Source organism: Cryptomeria japonica, chromosome 3, assembly GCF_030272615.1.
Source record: "Cryptomeria japonica chromosome 3, Sugi_1.0, whole genome shotgun sequence".
NCBI classification, from domain to species: Eukaryota; Viridiplantae; Streptophyta; class Pinopsida; order Cupressales; family Cupressaceae; genus Cryptomeria; species Cryptomeria japonica.
The window spans coordinates 990219105-990238109 of NC_081407.1; the positions used below are offsets into that span (position 1 = coordinate 990219105).

At 34.7% G+C, this 19005-nt stretch overlaps 1 protein-coding gene across 5 annotated transcripts in view; it reads left to right on the forward strand.

Moving 5' to 3' along the window:
* Positions 1–19005, forward strand: part of LOC131036755 (uncharacterized) — a 247129-nt gene that overhangs the window by 43206 nt on the left and 184918 nt on the right. For all 5 annotated transcript variants that reach the window (XM_057968728.2, XM_057968730.2, XM_057968727.2 and 2 more), the window contains 4 exons: positions 832–949; positions 1119–1228; positions 1385–1480; positions 13029–13152. In XM_057968728.2, coding sequence (XP_057824711.1) covers positions 832–949; positions 1119–1228; positions 1385–1480; positions 13029–13152 — 448 coding nt within the window. The remainder of the gene's footprint in view (positions 1–831; positions 950–1118; positions 1229–1384; positions 1481–13028; positions 13153–19005) is intronic.

Here is a 19005-nt window from a genome sequence, read left to right on the forward strand (position 1 = left end):
AGGGAAAGAAAGCGCAATATCTTGATCCAGTGGTTGCGAAACGAAGATTGATAGAAATTCATGTAGAATTGCAGAAGGCTACATATGATAGATGAAGGAAATTTTAAAATTCTTAGATAACTGAAAGCTTGACTTAACCATATTGTTGTGGATATCTTTTTTATTAAAGGTGAATTAATTTATCGGCAATTTAAAGTTGTAGACTTAAGGCACAAGGTTCATGTTCGGCAAGTGTTATGAGGAGGTGGTCCCCCTTTAGTTTTATGTAAGTTTGCATATTGTGCCAATATTATTTGTTATGCAATTAGATGCATCATAATAACTGTGATCTTGTTAGATGAAGAGAAATCCTGTCCAATTATACTATTTTGCAATATGACGGTAATTCTATTTCCCAAATCTAGTAGATTACTTTTCATTCTATACAACTATTGTGTAAATTTTATTCTACATTGTCTCACATGATCCTAATATTTTACATGTTTAATCGCTATGCTTTTCACCCATGGAACTATTGTGCTTAAAATTTACCAAATAAAAAGTGATGATTGGTTGCTATAATTGCATTATTTCAAATTTTCATATATTATAATTTAAATATGATGTTAAATCTTCCTTCTTAACAAGTGAGTTTGTTAGATGGTGTTGTCAGTAGCTTATTGTCTAACTTACATTGAGTTTGATACAAAAAATGCTGGGGTTGTCTCTTTTTGATTATGTTCTTTCATTCCATGATAATTCTATCTTGATGGAGTAATGTGAATGCCGGCTTCACTTGTTTTTTCCTGCACATTTTAATCTAACTAGGGTTGTTTACCTTTGTTATACCAGCCAAATCCAGGATTTCCCTTGACACATCATCGAAAAATTGCTTGTTCCTTCAGGGACTTGGCTCTTTTCCAAATTTTTCAAATCTCCATAACTTCATTGCAGCAGCTAAAAAATGATGGTATATCCGTTCCCATTATTGTCATTTTTAGAACTTTAACATGTTAGTCTACATGTTTTATGTTATTTTTTTTAAAGGAAACCATGTAGGAAGATAAGATAATATTTGTCTTTTGCTCCACTGAAAATTCTCTTTTGGAATCAACACTTTTCCTTCCCTTTCTTTGCAGTTGATAAGAAGCTCAAGGAACAAGCACTTTCTCTTGCATTAAAATGTTTATCATTTGATTTTGTTGGGACATCTTTGGATGAAAGTTCTGAAGATCTTGGCACTGTACAGGTACTGAGTCTGTATTTACGAAAGAAATATGATTGTGCTTGGGAAACACTTTTCTATAGAATTTGATATTAATTCTAGGCAAAATTGTCTGAGAGTTAGAATCTCTAGTTAATAGTGGCTGTAAATTAATAAATTGTTTTCCTTGGATTGAACCAGATTCCTTCCTCTTGGAGGCCTATTTTGGAGGACTCGTCAACTCTGCAGCTGTTTTTTGATTATTATGCTATTTCAAAGCCTCCTTTGTCAAAGGAGGTCTGTGCTCTCAGGATATAAGTTGTTTTGTTTATTAAAGTAAATTTGATATATTTTCCAATTTTGATGTTTACTTATTTCTTCAACTCAAACTTCTACTTGTCTAATTTTCATAGAATATATTTCCATCTTGGCTGGTTGGCCTACCATCACTTTTGTGTAAAGATTATAGTGGATATGTGCTTCCTTCTTAAAGCAATAGCCATATTAAACTTAAAGAATTTCATATATATATGTAATTCGTATCATTGAATAATGTTTATGGAATAGAAGAATAGTATTATTATGTGAGAATTTTTTTATTTAGCTTCAATAAGTTCTGCCATCAATATGACAAGAATAAATTGTATTCCTATCAAAGAATGCAAATAGAATGGGTTTGGATATAAGATTATAGAGAGAACCCCATGGTTATATAGGTCAAGATTAGACATACGACAACATAAGATTGTGAGAAGTGTCTTAATCTTATGGTATGAGACATAAAGTGATAAGTATCCTTTGTGTACCCTAATTAAGCTTAAGGGATAGATGTGAAAGGGACCTAATAGTGAAACCAGTTATTTAATATCCATATTCGCACCAACAAAAACTAATACGTGAGTTAATAACATAAATAACAATGCATACCAGTTATAGGAGTAAAATATATTAATAAGTCACTAAAGAGAATGAAAAGAATGAAGCTAATGCATGAAGAAAAATATAAATCATATTAATTCCCTCATAGGTTAGGTCATTCGAGCTCCGATATTGTTATGAAACTTTTTCTCCAATGTGAAAAGAAAGTTACTTAAGAAGTAAATGGAGATAGAAAAATATCATCTTATAGTAAATTCATCTTTGAGCGATTAGCTTGCCGTCTGGAGAAAAAGGATAGGAATAAGGGTTATGAACTTCGGTTTGTGTTCCCTATATTCTTTCAGTAGAGAAAAAGGATGGGAATACTTAATTAGGATGATGGAATAAGGAACATGAACTTTGGTATGTCTTCCCCAAATTTCTTGCTAACAACCAACTTGGCTTCTCTTTGTAAGCATGTTTAATAGGCAGAATTATAGTACAATTGTATTGCTTGTTTTGTGGCTTCGATTTTGCTGAAAAGCATTTGTTCTAATATTGTATTAGAACTATTCTATTACTTTTGTTTGGTTTCAGGGGCTCAAGAGCATAGGGTCATGTCTACTCTAGTACGAAAATGTAATAGTTATCGCTAATACTTAGTCTTGATATTTGTCATTAAATTTAAATGATTACAAATACAAATATTTTATATTACTAATTAACACATAAATAATAGAAAATAGAATATATATTATATTAATTATATTAAAATATTTATAAAAGTAATGTATTTTAATAGTTTTAAAACTATTTGTAACTTATAGTAAAATATTTATATATTAACATAATTTCTATGTTACCCGGGGATGTGTCCTCGGTTTTTTTTAAGGCATCCCCGTCCCGGAGACGTCCCGAGGATAGGGGACTTCTAGGGGATGTCCCCAAAACTTCTGCATATTGACAGTGAATTTTGACAATGAATTCTATAAGCAATTTGACTTTGACTCTCAATTCAACACAAATTTGGCATAAGAACTCTGCTGGTTCTTATATGTTAAGGTTCTATAATGTATATGTGCATGCTTTATCCATAGTTTTCATATGAATATTTTAAATTTCTCTATTTTTATATAGCCGTCCCCTTTGCCGTCCCCTAGCCACCCCAAAAATGGCAAAAAAAATCACTGTCTCAGAAACACATACCCTTGTCCCTTGCTGCTCCCATCCCGGAAACTCGGGGTAACATAGCATAATTTTAGTAATTTTTTTTTTAATAAGGATAAGCTCTACCAATATAGGGGTAGCTTCCTCTATTGATTATCAAAACAATATTACATCACCAAACCTTCATACCATTGAGACCAGAAACCCTAATTACACAAGCCAAAAACCCTAATATCACAAGCCTCTACTCCCCATTTTTAAGGGAAATTATTACAAAAGAAAGCCCTGGCCTAAATTTAGGACCCTCCTTGCACTTGCCATGGAAATGGGTGACTTTTTAGACTCCATGATCCTATTGAAGCTTGAGAAATTGTTACATCTCACTTCTTCCTAGAATACTCAACATGTTGCCTTCTCAATGTTCTCCTTACTCTTACCTTTTGCTTTTGAACCATCTGGATCTTCCTCTCCTTCACCGCCAATCACATCCATTTTAAAATATATTGACAATGGGCTCACCAGTCTTCCCAGATTTATCTCAATAATAGCATCTGCAGCTTTTGACCAAAAGTAAGAAACCACAAACCCACCTCCTATTGGAAAACCCCTCTCTCTTGATTCAATAAATTATAGATAAATGGACAATAAATAAATAGTCTATTATTTACAGTGTTCCACATGGATGCGTCCCCCCCCAAGAAAACCCGCATTCCCTGTAGGGAATGTTTCTGAGACTTGAGGACTAGGGGAATTGTTCCTCCACAACACCACCACCTCTGCAGGGGATGCTGTTGGGTCGTTTGCTATATCTCACATGTCATTTCATACTTATTGCATCCTTTAACTTAGTGAAAACTAATTGGCCTTTCATGGGGCACTCAAAAAGATGTTATATTGCAGATTTTGCCTCAAAGATTTCAATTCACCTCTATTTTTATATCGGCACAACCCCCCCACCACTACTTCACCGTCGTCCCCCCCGCCGCCCCCTCGCCGTCACCAAATTTAGGCCCTTGGTCCCCTCGTTTCCAAAACCCGCCCCTATGTCCCCTCATCCCCCATTTAGGAAACTTCATGGAAAACTGCCTAAAAATTATATGGAGAATCTATGTTGCTTAAAAGTACCCAAGAATCTATTACTAGACAAAGCTAAAGATAACAATTTATCTTATTTTATGCAACAACTTGTCAATTTTATAGTTTGCTTCCTCTTGCTTGCAAGGAGAAGAGCATATCCAAATTAGGATCTCATCGATGATAATTGACATGGGAAAAATATATGGGGTCCATGGGGCGTAGAATAAATTGACTTTCTCGAAAATCCAAGGATAACTTTGTTGCATGTAGTTCTAATCATGCATAGAGCTAAATCAAATGAGGTAAAAGTTGTGATCTGAAATCTCTATTGAATGTGTGGTTCTAGGTTAGCTTAGTCTAATATGGAGAATTCTCAAATGATAGGCATTTCCCTTACATTTGGTGAAAAGGAGGAGGTTGCCAATGTCAAATGAAATTGCTTGCAAGCAATCTAGAAACATGGAAAATAATAGGCTTAGTAGCAAGTGACACTTTTGTGTTGCACAAGGCAGAAAAAAACGACAAAATTACTATAGGTTTGGAGAGGATGAGGGATTAGTAATTGAGGCACCATCCATTGCATCTTTTCTTGGTCCCAAATCATTTGCTAATAACAATTTCCTTGCAACCAATAGTGGGGTGGAATCAGGTTTTTTGTATAAGACCTATAACCTACAAAAGTTCCCAAATCTATGAAAAGGGATAACATTTTTTCATTGTTTGTAAATAAGAATTTTGTTTAGTTCATTTTTCCTTTTTGAGGGAAACATCATCTTTGAGATAGGCGCAGGGGTGGAGGGAAACAAACCCCACATGAAATCGTTCTTCGAGTGTCCTTATCTTTTGGGTGTTGCATCTTCCTTCTTGCCACCATTTGCTTTGTCCTCCTTTCACAATTGTTGTTGCTTCTTAATGTGATCCTGCACTTTGTCAGTGCTGCACATTGTCTATCCAATTCATTATTTATAATTAATTGGTTTTTGTTTTTTTTGATACGTAAAATTGTACGAGGTCCATGCCCTCAGTATTAAACCAAATATTAAATAATTATGAAAATCCAGCTTGCTGCTAAACAAAACACGAATTCATCAAGAAGAAGTGAAACCCATAAACAAAGTGGACTAAAGTTTAAACATTCTAATGTCATTAACCTAAGGAATCATTAGCTTAGAAGACCCTGCTGTCACTACTTAATATGGGAATGCAAGGTCATGTTACATTGGTTCTTTGCCAATCTGCAAGATTTTTTTTTTTTGCTTAACAATTGTCCAATGTTTTGTATTGTTTTTTGAAGGAACACCACTTTCATTCCCAAATTTTTGCTTAGGATCCACCTTTGTAGAGGGTTCCTTTCTTTGGTCAACCATCCTTGGAATCTTGGGGGAAGTATACCTGGCCTCAGAAGGGGCTGAGCCACTTTGGGGTGTCTTAGGAGCCCCTGATAACATATTGTCTTAATCTATAGACACATTCTTCAGAATCAACATTGTCATCAACATATGTGTTGATGACTAAATTCCCCCTTCCATTTTCACCAACTTGATTGCTTCAAGGGTTTAGCCTTTTAAGTTGAAGAAGGGAGTTTCGAACAATCTTTTGCCTTGTGCCATGTAGACAGTAGCATAACACGGTTGGCTCCTGGATGCTATTAAGCAGTAAAGAGCTCAACTCTAGGATTTGAAATTATATTTTATTACCACAGTAACATGGAATGCTTGAAACTTTGCTTATTTTTTATTAAAATACCTCAACTTGTTTTAAGAAAGGAAAGTTTCTTTCTCCTTTGACTTTGGGTCTGTTGGTAGCTAGTGGAGTTTAGCTGGGCAAAATAATGCTTTTTCTATGGTTTGACAGTATATGCTTCTCACCAGGTTCTCACTTCTTTAAAGCATCATGAGCAATACTAAAAAAAATATAGAAAATGGCCTATCTGCCATAATTTGTGAAATTATGGATAAACATCCAACTGAGTGGTTCAAAGTTTTGCTCAAGAGCTTATTTTCAAGATTCCATCAACAATCTTGAAATTGAAAAAATTATTTGCATAGTAAGACTTAAAATAAAAGCTGATAACCTTGTGGATAGAGCCACCGAGTGTGCCTAAGTATGTTTGTGCTTCCAACCATCTGCTTGTTGCACCTGCAATCAGATCATGACACTAGTAAGTTCTAAATGTTTCCATCTTAGAACAACCTTTGCACTAGGTTGGCTCCTCTATTCTAAAAACTATCTAGAAATGCTGGGTGAAGGGGTGACTGAAAATACAGTTAATGCAAAACTAAAAGAGCAATGCATTAGAGTTGAATGCGTGGTCACCCCCAATAGAATGAGATGTGCACTGAATAACTATAAATTCGAATATTCAATAGCAATATTGACATGGTTAGTTGTTTATGCTAGAGGCAATAAACTTCAACACTAAATCAAGTAAAATTATTCATGTAAAAATAAACTTTAAGGGTAAACCATGCGAGGGGTGTCTGGTTAATTATGCCACAGTCTTGTTACTAGCTCTCTTCCCCTACCAAGGGATGCCCACATAATGTTTTATTAAATGCCTCTAAAGATACACATCAACAAATCTCTTCAGAGGTCAAAAGACTGGCTGAACACGAAAAACTACCACCTAGGCAAGGAAATTCACAATTGATGCAACCCCAAGAAACCAGAGTTGCTTTGCTTATTTTTGTACATTACAAAGAAAGCCACTTCAAGATCCATCCTTATCATTGTTCAATCCATTTTCCATTCCTAATCCAAAGAGTGCAAAATATCTTTGGAAAGGAATATCCTTATTCCATGCTTTTAATTGAGGAATATTTCTCTTTAGCTTTATTTTTTCTTTCAAATAAAATAACCCCTCCTTTAGCTCTTCATATTTTCCTTTATGAGGACCATTTTTCATAGTTCTACCAAATTTTGGAATGGGGGCATGGGTTTCAAGGATGGGGGGACTAGGGCTGTAAGTTTGGGGATGTTGGTGCAAATATAATATAGTACTTAAAAAGTTAGTGATAAAAAATATAATAAATAATAGTTGAAATTGTAAACTACATAATAGTAAAATCAATGCATTAATCTATCAACATTTTGAATATCAATATATTATTATATTCAAAGTGTCAATATGATGATTACATTGAAAATTGAAATACAATTGACCAATGGCCCAATGCCTCTAATCATCTCCAAAGTCCATACCAAACTACTCATCATTGGACTCATTGAGTTTAAGTTTCTCCATACCAATACCAACCAACCCTGTTTGTGCTTATCATCAAACTATGTTAACTTTTTTGGTTGCACATCCTGTTGGGTTGTTGGACTCTTCTTGTATGCAAGTTTGTCGTGATCAATTAGGTGCAAGGTGCTACATACATCTATAAGTATTTTCGCCCTCCTAGAGCAAAGCTTGTTCCACTTAATAGAATGGATGAAGCTTTGAGTAGACTAGTTCCTCTTATTAGTACAAGAATTAGAAATTTGGGACAACAAAGTAATGGTTAGTGGGGATGTCAAAGAATGACGCCCATGTGTAGTCTACTACAGTATTGGCTCTTTTTGTGCCACAATTGCCCTATCTAGATTTATCTATTTTGGAGATCCCCTATAAGTGGCAAATTTTGCCCACTTAGTATGAATGATTTTCACATCCTCACCATTGTATATCTTTTAAATAGGCTTCATGAACCCCACCTTCATGTCAACGTCTGGCATAGAAGTAACTTTGGAAGGCCTTTGCATATACCATTTTAGGTTCAATGCACAAGCCACCATGTGCAAGAGACTTTTGAGCCTCTCCTACCTCAATTGAATGTTTGGTTCAATATGTGGGGTCTTTCTCTTGTACAATGACCATTCAGCCAAACATACCATCAATGCATTCATAACTCTCTTAAGGTTATGTGTATTAGAGTCCCCTTATCTAATGACTATGAAGATAAGAGTTATGATAGAGACAATTTATATGACATTAGTTCAAAAAGTGTCACTCTCTATCACTTCCTTCACCTCGTCCCTTGGTTTGACTTAGAATTGGGCTACCGATCCCACTCTTTTGTTATGGTCATTAATTGCAACGCCCCTTGCAATTCAAGCATCATCACCAACAATTGAAGTATGATTCATATCTCGTCTCTATAGGTTCCATAAATTCTTTCTTGGAGAATGTTTGGAGGTGTGATAGTTGTAAATAAACATTTGCAAATCTTAAGCATCAAGAATGACATGTTTGATCTTGTAATGCCCCCTATTTATTGGCTGTCAATTCCCAAAGGGAAACATACATTACTACCTACCATGTTACAGTAATTACGAATTAATGGCTAGGGTTGCTCATAGGACATTTAGGTATTGTCCTTATTCAGGCCTAATCTTAATCCCCTTCTAATTTCTAATCTTGGCCGGAGACTTGCTTGTAATTACGAATTAATGGCTAGGGTTGCTCATAGGACATTTAGGCATTGTCCTTATTCAGGCCTAATCTTAATCCCCTTCTAATTTCTAATCTTGGCTGGAGACTTGCTTGTCAAGGGTGCGATGATACCATCTCCCTAATGCAGCCCAGATTACCGAAACCTCAGTCCATTCACCCTTGGGGCCTGCAGCCCAGATTTCAGGGTCATGATTTCTTTCACCCTTGGGGCTCATCTATCGTGAGATGGTTTTACTCCCCCTCTCCCTAACAGCGTCACACCACTCCTCAGGAAAAAGGAATTAGAGCTGGTTAAGAGCTTGGGACTGTAAATATGTCAATATCTTGTTGTACTATGAATGTATGTGAAATTAAGTATGACTGTCATACATATTGCAGTCTATATTCATATTACTATTAAATTCTGCATAAGAACATTATCAGGCTTTATATATTAAGCATACATAGTAAGCACATCCCCATGCATAACACCAAGAACAAGGATGCTACTGCGTGTAACTTAATAACAGTTCTGATCTGATCTGATCCATGGTGATGGCACTGGATGCTTTTGATTCCTTCCCTTTATATCTTTCAATGTGAGGGAGAGGTCACACCTCTTCATCATGTATGCCCTTTGGCAAGAGACACACCCTTTCACCATTTGCACCCTTTGAAAGAGTGCAACTCTTCATTATTTCTGCCCTTTGAAAGGGACACAACCTTTCGCAATCAGATCTGCACTTCTTATTTAAATCAGATGTGCACTTCTGATTCCCAAATTATCCCCCCTTCAAATGAGTTCTCCTCTCCCTTTTATACCTCATATTTGGGGGAGTCACAAATTATCATTTCATGCCTTTTGATCATTCATTAACTTTAATCCTATTTTAATTATGTTTAATTATATTCTTTTATATTTTAATTTAATTTTAATTTTTATTCTTTTGTATTTTAATTTTATTATTATTCGTTATTAAATTATATTTCAAAGTGGGGACATTACAGATCTAATCAATTTTGGTTGTGTCCTTGAGTGCATTATTCATGGCATGCACACAAGAAATCCACCAAATATGCTTGTTTATAAGCTGTCTCATTCAACTTATTTGTTGCTCTACACACACAAGATGCATTTGTCATGATTTGCACTACATTCTTTGGCCCAACCTCTTTAATAGCATCTCTAAGGATTTGGAATTGATAATTGACATTGTTGTAGTGCCTTGAACAATCAAAATGCTTTTTGAGCATGTGATTGTAATGTTGATGAGTAGATGGTGCCTAATGCTCATCCATCCATCCATGTCTAAGTTGCATGCACTAGTGGACCAAGTGGCCTTCATTTTATCCATTTGAATATTAATATTTGAATAGATCTTATCCAAGATTGTGGTCCTCAATTTTATTTTCCTTGATGGAAATTGGAAGGCCGTACTCTTATTATCTTTAGCCACAACAACATAATAAGTAGCTTAGGCAACATAGAATGGAATGTTATTGGCAAAGAAGAATTTATCAATGGCATCATTTCTCTCATCTTTCATTTGCACGTTGAATATCTTGACCACTAGGTTTTGAAAATCACTTGTCACCCTACGTTTCCCCTAGGGCACTTTTACACTAGCCAAAAACAAGAGGAACTTGTGGCTCTTAGAAAGTGTTAGTACCCCTTAATAGCATATTTTGAGCTATAGGTGGATTATACTCACTATTATCTCACAATTTAGTCATCTGTACCTTTTGTTTGGGCTTGAACTTGCCACATACCTTTACACCTTTGCATCGGATGTGAAGGAATGTGTATTAACTCTCGTAATGCTGCCTTGGAATTCAAGTCCGGAAAAATAATATTTTGATAACCTAGTGCTGCCCCTTGATGTGCTAGCCTAGTGCCACCTCTTGATATGCTAGCTTTTGCTTGTATTTTGGTTGCAAATTGTTTCAAAGGGGACCTCTTATTGAAGGTACCTTATGCAAGTTTTTCCAATAATATGAAAGGGCAATTAAAATGTGCACTCTAGTAGAACTAGTTGTCTCACTCCTTTCCACATCTGTATTTGAAGACTTAGATTCAACTAGAATGTTTGGATTTGCAACCCCTTGATCCTCATCATCACTCATGTTGTGGAAGAACTATAGTGACATTATAATGAATGAAAATTATGGTTTAAATTTTAAACCATACATAATATGAGGGCTTAAGACACAAGGGTTTTCTTTTTATTTTTCTTACTTTTTGTTGCATGAAGTGTGGAAGTGGAGATTACTAAAAATTTGAAATACTTTTTCTTGAACCTTACTCAAAGAAGGATTTTTACTTTTGTTTTTCTTACTTTAGGTCACATGAAGTGTAGAAGAAAAGTATACACAAAAGATGAAATGCTTAATTTGACTATCAATAATGATATATACTTTTTAAAGATTAAAATAAACAATTTAATGTTTTAAAAAAATATAACTAAAGCAGATATTTTGATTTTGATTTTACTTTTGTTTTTGTTACTTCAAATTGCAGGTGTAGAAGCAGTGCATGCACAAAAGGAAAATGAAAATTAGGAAATCGGCTATGCCTATATCATTATGCAAATTTGCAAATGAACTTATAAGTACTGTTATAAAAGTAAAGTTGAGCTCCGAAATCCTGCTTTTAGGTTTTAAGTTAAACACAGTTTAATTTAAATTTAATTTTCTAAACCTACTAAATACAACAATCAAACAACCCGATTTAAAAAAAAGAAGTAATTTCTAAACCCCACAAATAATTTACTAATTGCATTTATAGAGAATATATTGAATATTTATGTTGCAAATTAAAAATGTGTCATTTGGTCATTGATTTCAGATTTAGCAATGAACATTGAAAATAGAAAATCCAAATGCCACAAACAAAGTATGAAGTCTTACCTCAAAGGCTTGATGATGTGTTAAGCGGTTGATTGATGAAGATTTCCTGTTCCTCTTGTTCTTACTCCTTTCTCAATGCAATGACCAAATGGGCATGTTTATATATATTTTTTTAAAAAATGTTTAGGGTGTGGGTGGGGCCCATTAGCCTTTTAGGGTTAGGGTTAGTGTACTAAATTCCAAGAAAATGCCTTTTAAAAAAATCACTTTTTGATGACCCATGCCCATTAGTCTTGGGGATGTTGAATGGGGTTCACAAAGTCTTGACACCATCCTAGGAACTCCTTGATGCTCCCCCAACATTCTCATCATGGGGAAGGCCTTGGAATTGTTCCATCTTTGAGTGAAATGTCTTGGGGATGTGTCCACCCTATTGAGGGTGTGGGGATGGCTTATCCCTGGTATGTTGGCATCCTAGTGGCACCCTCGTTCTAGAAACGGTAGGATTTAGGTGGGGGGAATGTATCCTTGGGGACTTGGGGAACACTGCATTTTTAGGGGAACGGTTGAGATTTTAGCTTGCTTACAATTTATGCTCCCTATTTTATTTAGAGGTAGTAATTCTTGACTCTTACATTTTGGGCCATGAAATCACAACTGCAATAAGGATTGTGACCTTCAGAAAATCCAGCATAAGGGCAATGTATGTAGCTTTTAATTTGCCGCCTTATAATTTCCTACGTGGAAAAGGCAAAGATTGGGAAACAATGAAATTGGAGAAATTAAGTGATCAATATCAGGGTAGTGATTATTACAACAAAAATATGATCAGCCAATTTCAAATTGCATTTAATCATGGACTGTAGAGAATGGATAATGTTTCACATGATTATTAATATGCTTGGGAAAACAAATGTCTAGTGAATCTTTTAATTCTATTCATTGGAATGATCATAAATAAAAATCAAAAGTCCTTTCGGAATACTTGGTTATTTGTTGTATATGGATATTTATAATGAATTTCGATAAATTGGTTAATAAACGCAAGCTCTTTTATAATGAGAATAATTTTGTGGCTTATTTGTTGACTATACTTGTCACTATTGCGATCGATGTATTTTTTTAGTCTTGGTTTTTATAGAAGGCCATCGATTTTCTTTTCTCAGTTTTATTTAGGGAGACTCAAATAATTTGGAAATTACTTGTTTTACTTTCACATTGCCTGTTTTATGTAGTTGTCATTACATAAGAAATATCACTTCTGCTGCTTCTGTACTTTGAAGTTATATGTTACTCTTTTAATATTTTGAGATTTGCAAACTGAATAATATAATTAGTTAATAATTGTCATTGCATATGGCAAGCCATTGTTGCTGTATCTATTCTTTGAATTATTTGGAACTTTATAGCTAGAAACATGATTAGGCGTGTAAATTGGATAATGTGATTGCTAATCAGCGATGCTTTTCATTTACTAATCAGGTTCTTGAGTGTTTGGTGCGTCTTGCTTCTGTCCGAAGGTCTTTATTCTCAAATGATACAGAACGATCTAAGTTTCTTGCACACTTAATGACTGGAACCAAAGAAATATTGCAAACAGGACAAGGTACAGAGTATTTGGATTGAAACTTTAGTGTGGGTTTTTTATCTTTTTGTTTCTCGTTTGTCATGTGCACTTTTTGCTGCTTTGTTTCACATTTGTCGCGTGCACTTCCATCTTAGTAACATGCGATTTAGGTAAGAAAAACTCATAGTTTCAATTGGAAACTATTGAAGTCATACAATAGATGGAAACACAAACTACGCAAATGGTAGAGCTAATTCAGAGGAAGAAAAGGAAGAATTTTATCTCTAGGGTTTAGCTTTGTTTGTTTCTCAAAGGGAAATGTGACCAGAAGTATTTAAACTAAAAACCCTTGTGTTTAAGTAGATTTTTCTTAGTTGCTATATATCCCTCTTTGTGTTTGGCCACAAAATATATTTATGCTTGGTGAGCTATCCTTGATTTAAACTAAGGAAACATAAATAGGAATGATTATTTTGGGCAATTGCAGATCCATATGCAATTGCTCTAATGATGATGATGGCAATAATCAATTGGCAAGACACTCATGACTCTCTAAGGTAAAGCAAAAAGCTCCCTTGATGCAAAAGATGGCTGAAACAACATCAAGGTTCCATTCCCACAGATGTTGTTACTAAGGGAGGACATAAAACTGTCCGATGTTTGAAGTACTTAGTTGCCCCCAAATGGAGACTGATAGAGGGAGATGTTATCAAGCTGTCATATTTATATACAATGGGGTCCTAAGATAGACAATATGGTCTCTTAGCACATGTAATTTGCAGATATGGGCGAGTATAATGCTTGGTTCCTGTAGTGTATAAGATTCCCACTTTAGGGAATATTAGATGCTAGTGTATCTCAACATATGCAGGTGATTTAGAACACACAGAAGGGAGACGATGTGTTGTCGATACTAAGCTAGGATCTATATAACTGCAGTATGACATTGTTGAGCTCTTATACACTGTTTGGATAGTGGTATAATGCCAACAAATGTGACACAAAATCACTATGATTCATGAGCAATTTTCTCTCCACAAGCGAATTCTCCTGTACCTAGAGTGTTTGAGAAGAATGCCTTGAAAGACTTGACACTGCAAGCTTCTTACACTACATGAACCTCTGATTTTAGATTTTGCAATTTGTAAATCATCAGTACCTCAAAATTAGAGCTAAGCATCTGTCAAGATTTTTGTTTACATTTTCAAGACAAGATTCATAATTGTGCATATGCCATTCAGATGTTATTTCAGCATGTTACTTTGTTCTAGTGGGTGTTTTTTTTTAATTTGCTGGGTTTGCAGTGCTGAAACCATAGGTTGAATGAGTGTAATGGACGTGGGTATCATGCCCTCTATAGACACATTCTAGAAATTGATCTTTTTTCTTAGGCACGTGGTTAGTTTAAACTTTACATATTCCCGCAAAACACAGTCCAATCTGTTCTGGAGGACTCTTTGCAATATATTGCTTTTCATGGTGGACACTTGATTCTATTTTGATCATTTTATTTAGTTTCAAAGCTTATATTACTTTGTTATAGATGCTTATTTTCCATTGTAGCTTTATGAGTTAGACATTTTAGAACTTGATGTGGTGATCTTAAGTAGATAGTAAGGATGCCTTCAGGTTTTATTCATTTATTTGTTTATTTCTCTGTTTTGGTGAAAAATTGAAACCTTATATTATATGAATGAAAGTAATGCACATCAACAACATACATCATACAAAGAAAGAAATAAAGAAATAATTTTAATGTCCACAAATGCTCAAAGGTGGTGAATTGGACAATTAATAATAGAAAGCTCTGGGAAGAGAGAATCCTAGAAGGAAAATAAGAAAAGGACATACGACAAAAGAAAGCATTGTGCTACTAACAAATAGCAATACAAATAATAATGAAGGATGAACAAGAGCCTCAAAAGAATCTGTCAATGAAGATTGGAAAAAAATCTAATTAGATATCTCTATTTGTGTTTGAATGGTGGACTTGTCTAAGCCATCATTGCCACTAAGAAAGACCTGATAATGCTTGCTAGGGAGTATCCTAGGTTAGAGAGGCCAAATTGGGAGATCTTAGGAGGGAGAAAAGAACATCTGTTTGAAACTCTTCTTACATCTAAGGCTAGTGTAACTCCTATAGTAGAGAAGAAATTTGTAAAACGAGTCTGCCTCTGTAGGTTGCGGGTGGCCAATAAATAATAGATCCATGTTGTTGGAATAGGGCCTAATCATATGGGAAGGAGCAAAATCATGATGTAAGGGAAATTAGGTTAGGGGGTTTGAGTAATTTAACTAGTAATGATGCATCAAGAGAAGTGATTTAAATTGGCCTTTTTTATTAATCTTGGCAATTTTTTAAACTTTTTGTGCTCATTTAATCAACATTCTTTGTCAAATCAGTATCCCTCATTATATGTCAATAATAAATTGTGTGTTAGGTTCCTTTGTGATGTCAATCTGTGGTGTAGTCAAGTCCAAGGATAAGCCCATTCAAGCAACAAAATGTCAAAAACGATACTAAACTTAATACATGGTATCAGAACAAAAGTTACTATTTGAACACTGTAAACATTCTGTTTTATTATTCAACTATGGTTTCATTACAGTTCGGGGAAATATTCCCTTTACACAACACAGGAGTTCTTTCTTTTTGCAATCTTCTTCACCCTCTATATGAACTTCCAGTCCCACTCTGCTATTGTTCATCTGCTCTCTTCTCCTCCATCTCCTCTTAGTTGACATTCTACAATTTATATCTCAATAGGAAGTTGAACCACCATGTGTTTCTGTTCAATTGAAATCATACAGGTATCAGCACTTGATTTCAAGTCTGTTGGTTTTCGGTTCAATCAAACTCATCTATGCTGCAACAGTTGATTTCATGTTTGTTGTTCTTCAATTGTAATGAACTACTTTTCGTCAAAATGGAACTTTGGTGAACTCATGAGTTTGCGAACTTGAATATTGGCCAATATACAAGCCTTCAAACACCTTCACTTTTCCGTTGTTCAACGGAGTCTTCTCTTTGCAAACGAACATCATTTTTTGTAATGTCCCCTCTTTGAATAGGATTTAATTATAAATAATAATAATAATAATAATAATAATAAAATTAAAATACAAAAGAATAAAAACAAAAATAAAATAAAAATATGAAAAATATAATTAAATTTGATTAAAGTTAATGAATGGTCAAAAGGCATGAAATGATAAGTTGTGACTCCTCCAAATATAAGGTATAAAAGGGAGAAGAGAACTTATTTGAAGGGGGGATAATATGGGAATCAGAAGCGCAGATCTGATTTAAATATAAGAAGTGCAAATCTGATTGTGAAAGGTTGTGTCCCTTTCAAAGGGTGCTAATGGTTAAAGGATGTGTCTCTTGCCAAAGGGCATACATGATGAAGAGCTGTGACCTCTCCCTCACATTGAGATATATAAAGGAAAGGAATCAAAAGCCTCCAGTGATATCACCATCGATCAGATCAGATCAGAACTGTTATTAAGTTACAGGCAGTAACATCCTTGTTGTTGGTGGTATGCATGGGTATGTGCTTAATATGTATGCTTGATATATGAAGCCTGATAATATTGTTATGCAGAATTTAGTAGTAATATTAATAATATTAATATAGACTGAAATATGAATGACCGTCATACTTAATTTTATATACATTCATAATAATTGAAAGACAAATATATTCACTGTCTAAGTACTTAATCAATTCTGATTCTATTCCCAAAGGAAGACGAGTGCTGTTAGGGAGAGGCAGAGTAAATCCACTCCAAGATAAAAGGGCCCCAAGGATGAAAGGACTGATGTTCTTGACGTCTGGGCTGAATTAGGGAGGTGGTGTCATAGTGCCCTAGACAAGCCAATGCCCTCTTCTGGGATTAAGAATGAGAAGGGATTAGGAATTAGGACTGGAGTAATGACAATATTAAGTTGAATTATGGACAACTTTAGTTATCTACTCCGAATTAATGTAATATACTAAGTAGTAATGTATGTTTCCCTTTGGGAATCGATAGCCTATAAATAGGGGACATTACAAATGGTACGAGAGCTTTGATCTTGCCATCTTGTAGGGCAAGGCTAAAACAATGAATACATTCTTGTCAATAAGAAGATCTAATAATACTTGTATATGTGTGTATACTCCGTGTTTGCATATATTCATGTGTATGCGCTGTGTTTGGTTTAGACATGATGTATTTCCAGCATGTCTATCATGTTAGCACAAGTTGACATAACGAAGATAATGAAAGAAACATCACTTGGTGTAGAACCTGCTATTCTTAAATTATCTTAGAGTGTCAGAAGAAGCTAATTACATAACAAGAAAGATTACAAATTCACAAAGGTTGATTTAGGGGATCCTCATATTGGTAGATGACTCAGTTTGAGAAAATTAAAACTAACATTGCCTGAGGGCAAGCAATCTTGGGTGGGGCGGACTGTAATGTCCTCTCTTTAATAGGATTTAATTATAAATAATTATAATAATAATAAAATTAAAATACAAAAGAATAAAAATAAAAATAAGATTAAAATATGAAAAATATAATTAAAATTTGATTAAAGTTAATGAATGGTCAAAAGGCATGAAATGATAAGTTGTGACTCCCCCAAATATAAGGTATAAAAGGGAGAAGAGAACTCATTTGAAGGGGGGATAATCTGGGAATCAGAAGCGCAAATCTGATTTAAATAAGAAGTGCAGATCTGACTGTGAAAGGTTGTCTCCCTTTTAAAGGGCAGAAATAATGAAACTCTTTCAAAGGGTGCTAATGGTGAAAGGATTTTTCTTGCCAAAGGGCATACATGATGAAGAGGTGTGACCTCGCCCTCACATTGAGAGATATAAAGGAATGGAATCAAAAGCATCCAGTGATATTGCCATCGTTGAGATCAAATCAGAAATGTTATTAAGTTACAGGCAGTAACATCCTTGTTGTTGGTGGTATGCATGGGGATGTGCTTAATATGTATGCTTGATATATGAAGCCTGATAATATTGTTATGCAGAATTTAGTATTAATAATAATAATATTAATATAGACTGCAATGTGAATGACAGTCATACTTAATTTTATATACATTCATAATAATTGAAAGACAAATATGTTCACTGTCTAAGTACTTAATCAATTCTAATTCTATTCCCCGAGGGAGACAGGTGCGGTTAGGGAGAGGCAAAGTAAATCCACTCCAAGATAAAAGGGCCCCAAGGATGAAATGATTGATGTTCCTGACGTCTGGGCTGAATTAGGGAGGTGGTGTCATAGCCCCCTATGAATTCTGGGATTAAGAATGAGAAGGGATTAGGAATTAGGACTGGAGTAATGACAATATTTAGTTGAATTATGGACAACGTTAGGAATTATGTGCTTAGTTATATAAATGTTTCCCTTTGGGAATTGACAGCCTATAAATAGGAGACATTACATTTTTGTTTAAGGGTTCTAAAGTTTTACAAACTCATATTTTGCCGATAGACTTGTCCTTTAGCACTTTCGACCGATCAGGAAATTGATCAACTTCTGAACTAAGTTTCAGTGAAAGATGAGTTACGCAATTTATGTCTCAGTAATTTGAAATTTCACCTATCGGTGAACTGAAAGGTTTGCTAACCACTAATGTTGTCGAAAGGAAAAAGCATCAAAAGTTTTGGCAAAAAATGACTTTCATGAATCATTCCCCTTTGGTGATTCGACGAGAACCTGCACTATTCCCTGCAACACCATACATCTGTTTCTCTACATATAGTGCAGCACTAACAAAATCCATCTTTGCATTCACTTTCTTTTCCATCTCTATATTCACTACATCATGGTTCTCAACATACAAATCATCTTTCATAAAGTATGGTTCTACCTCTTCCTTTG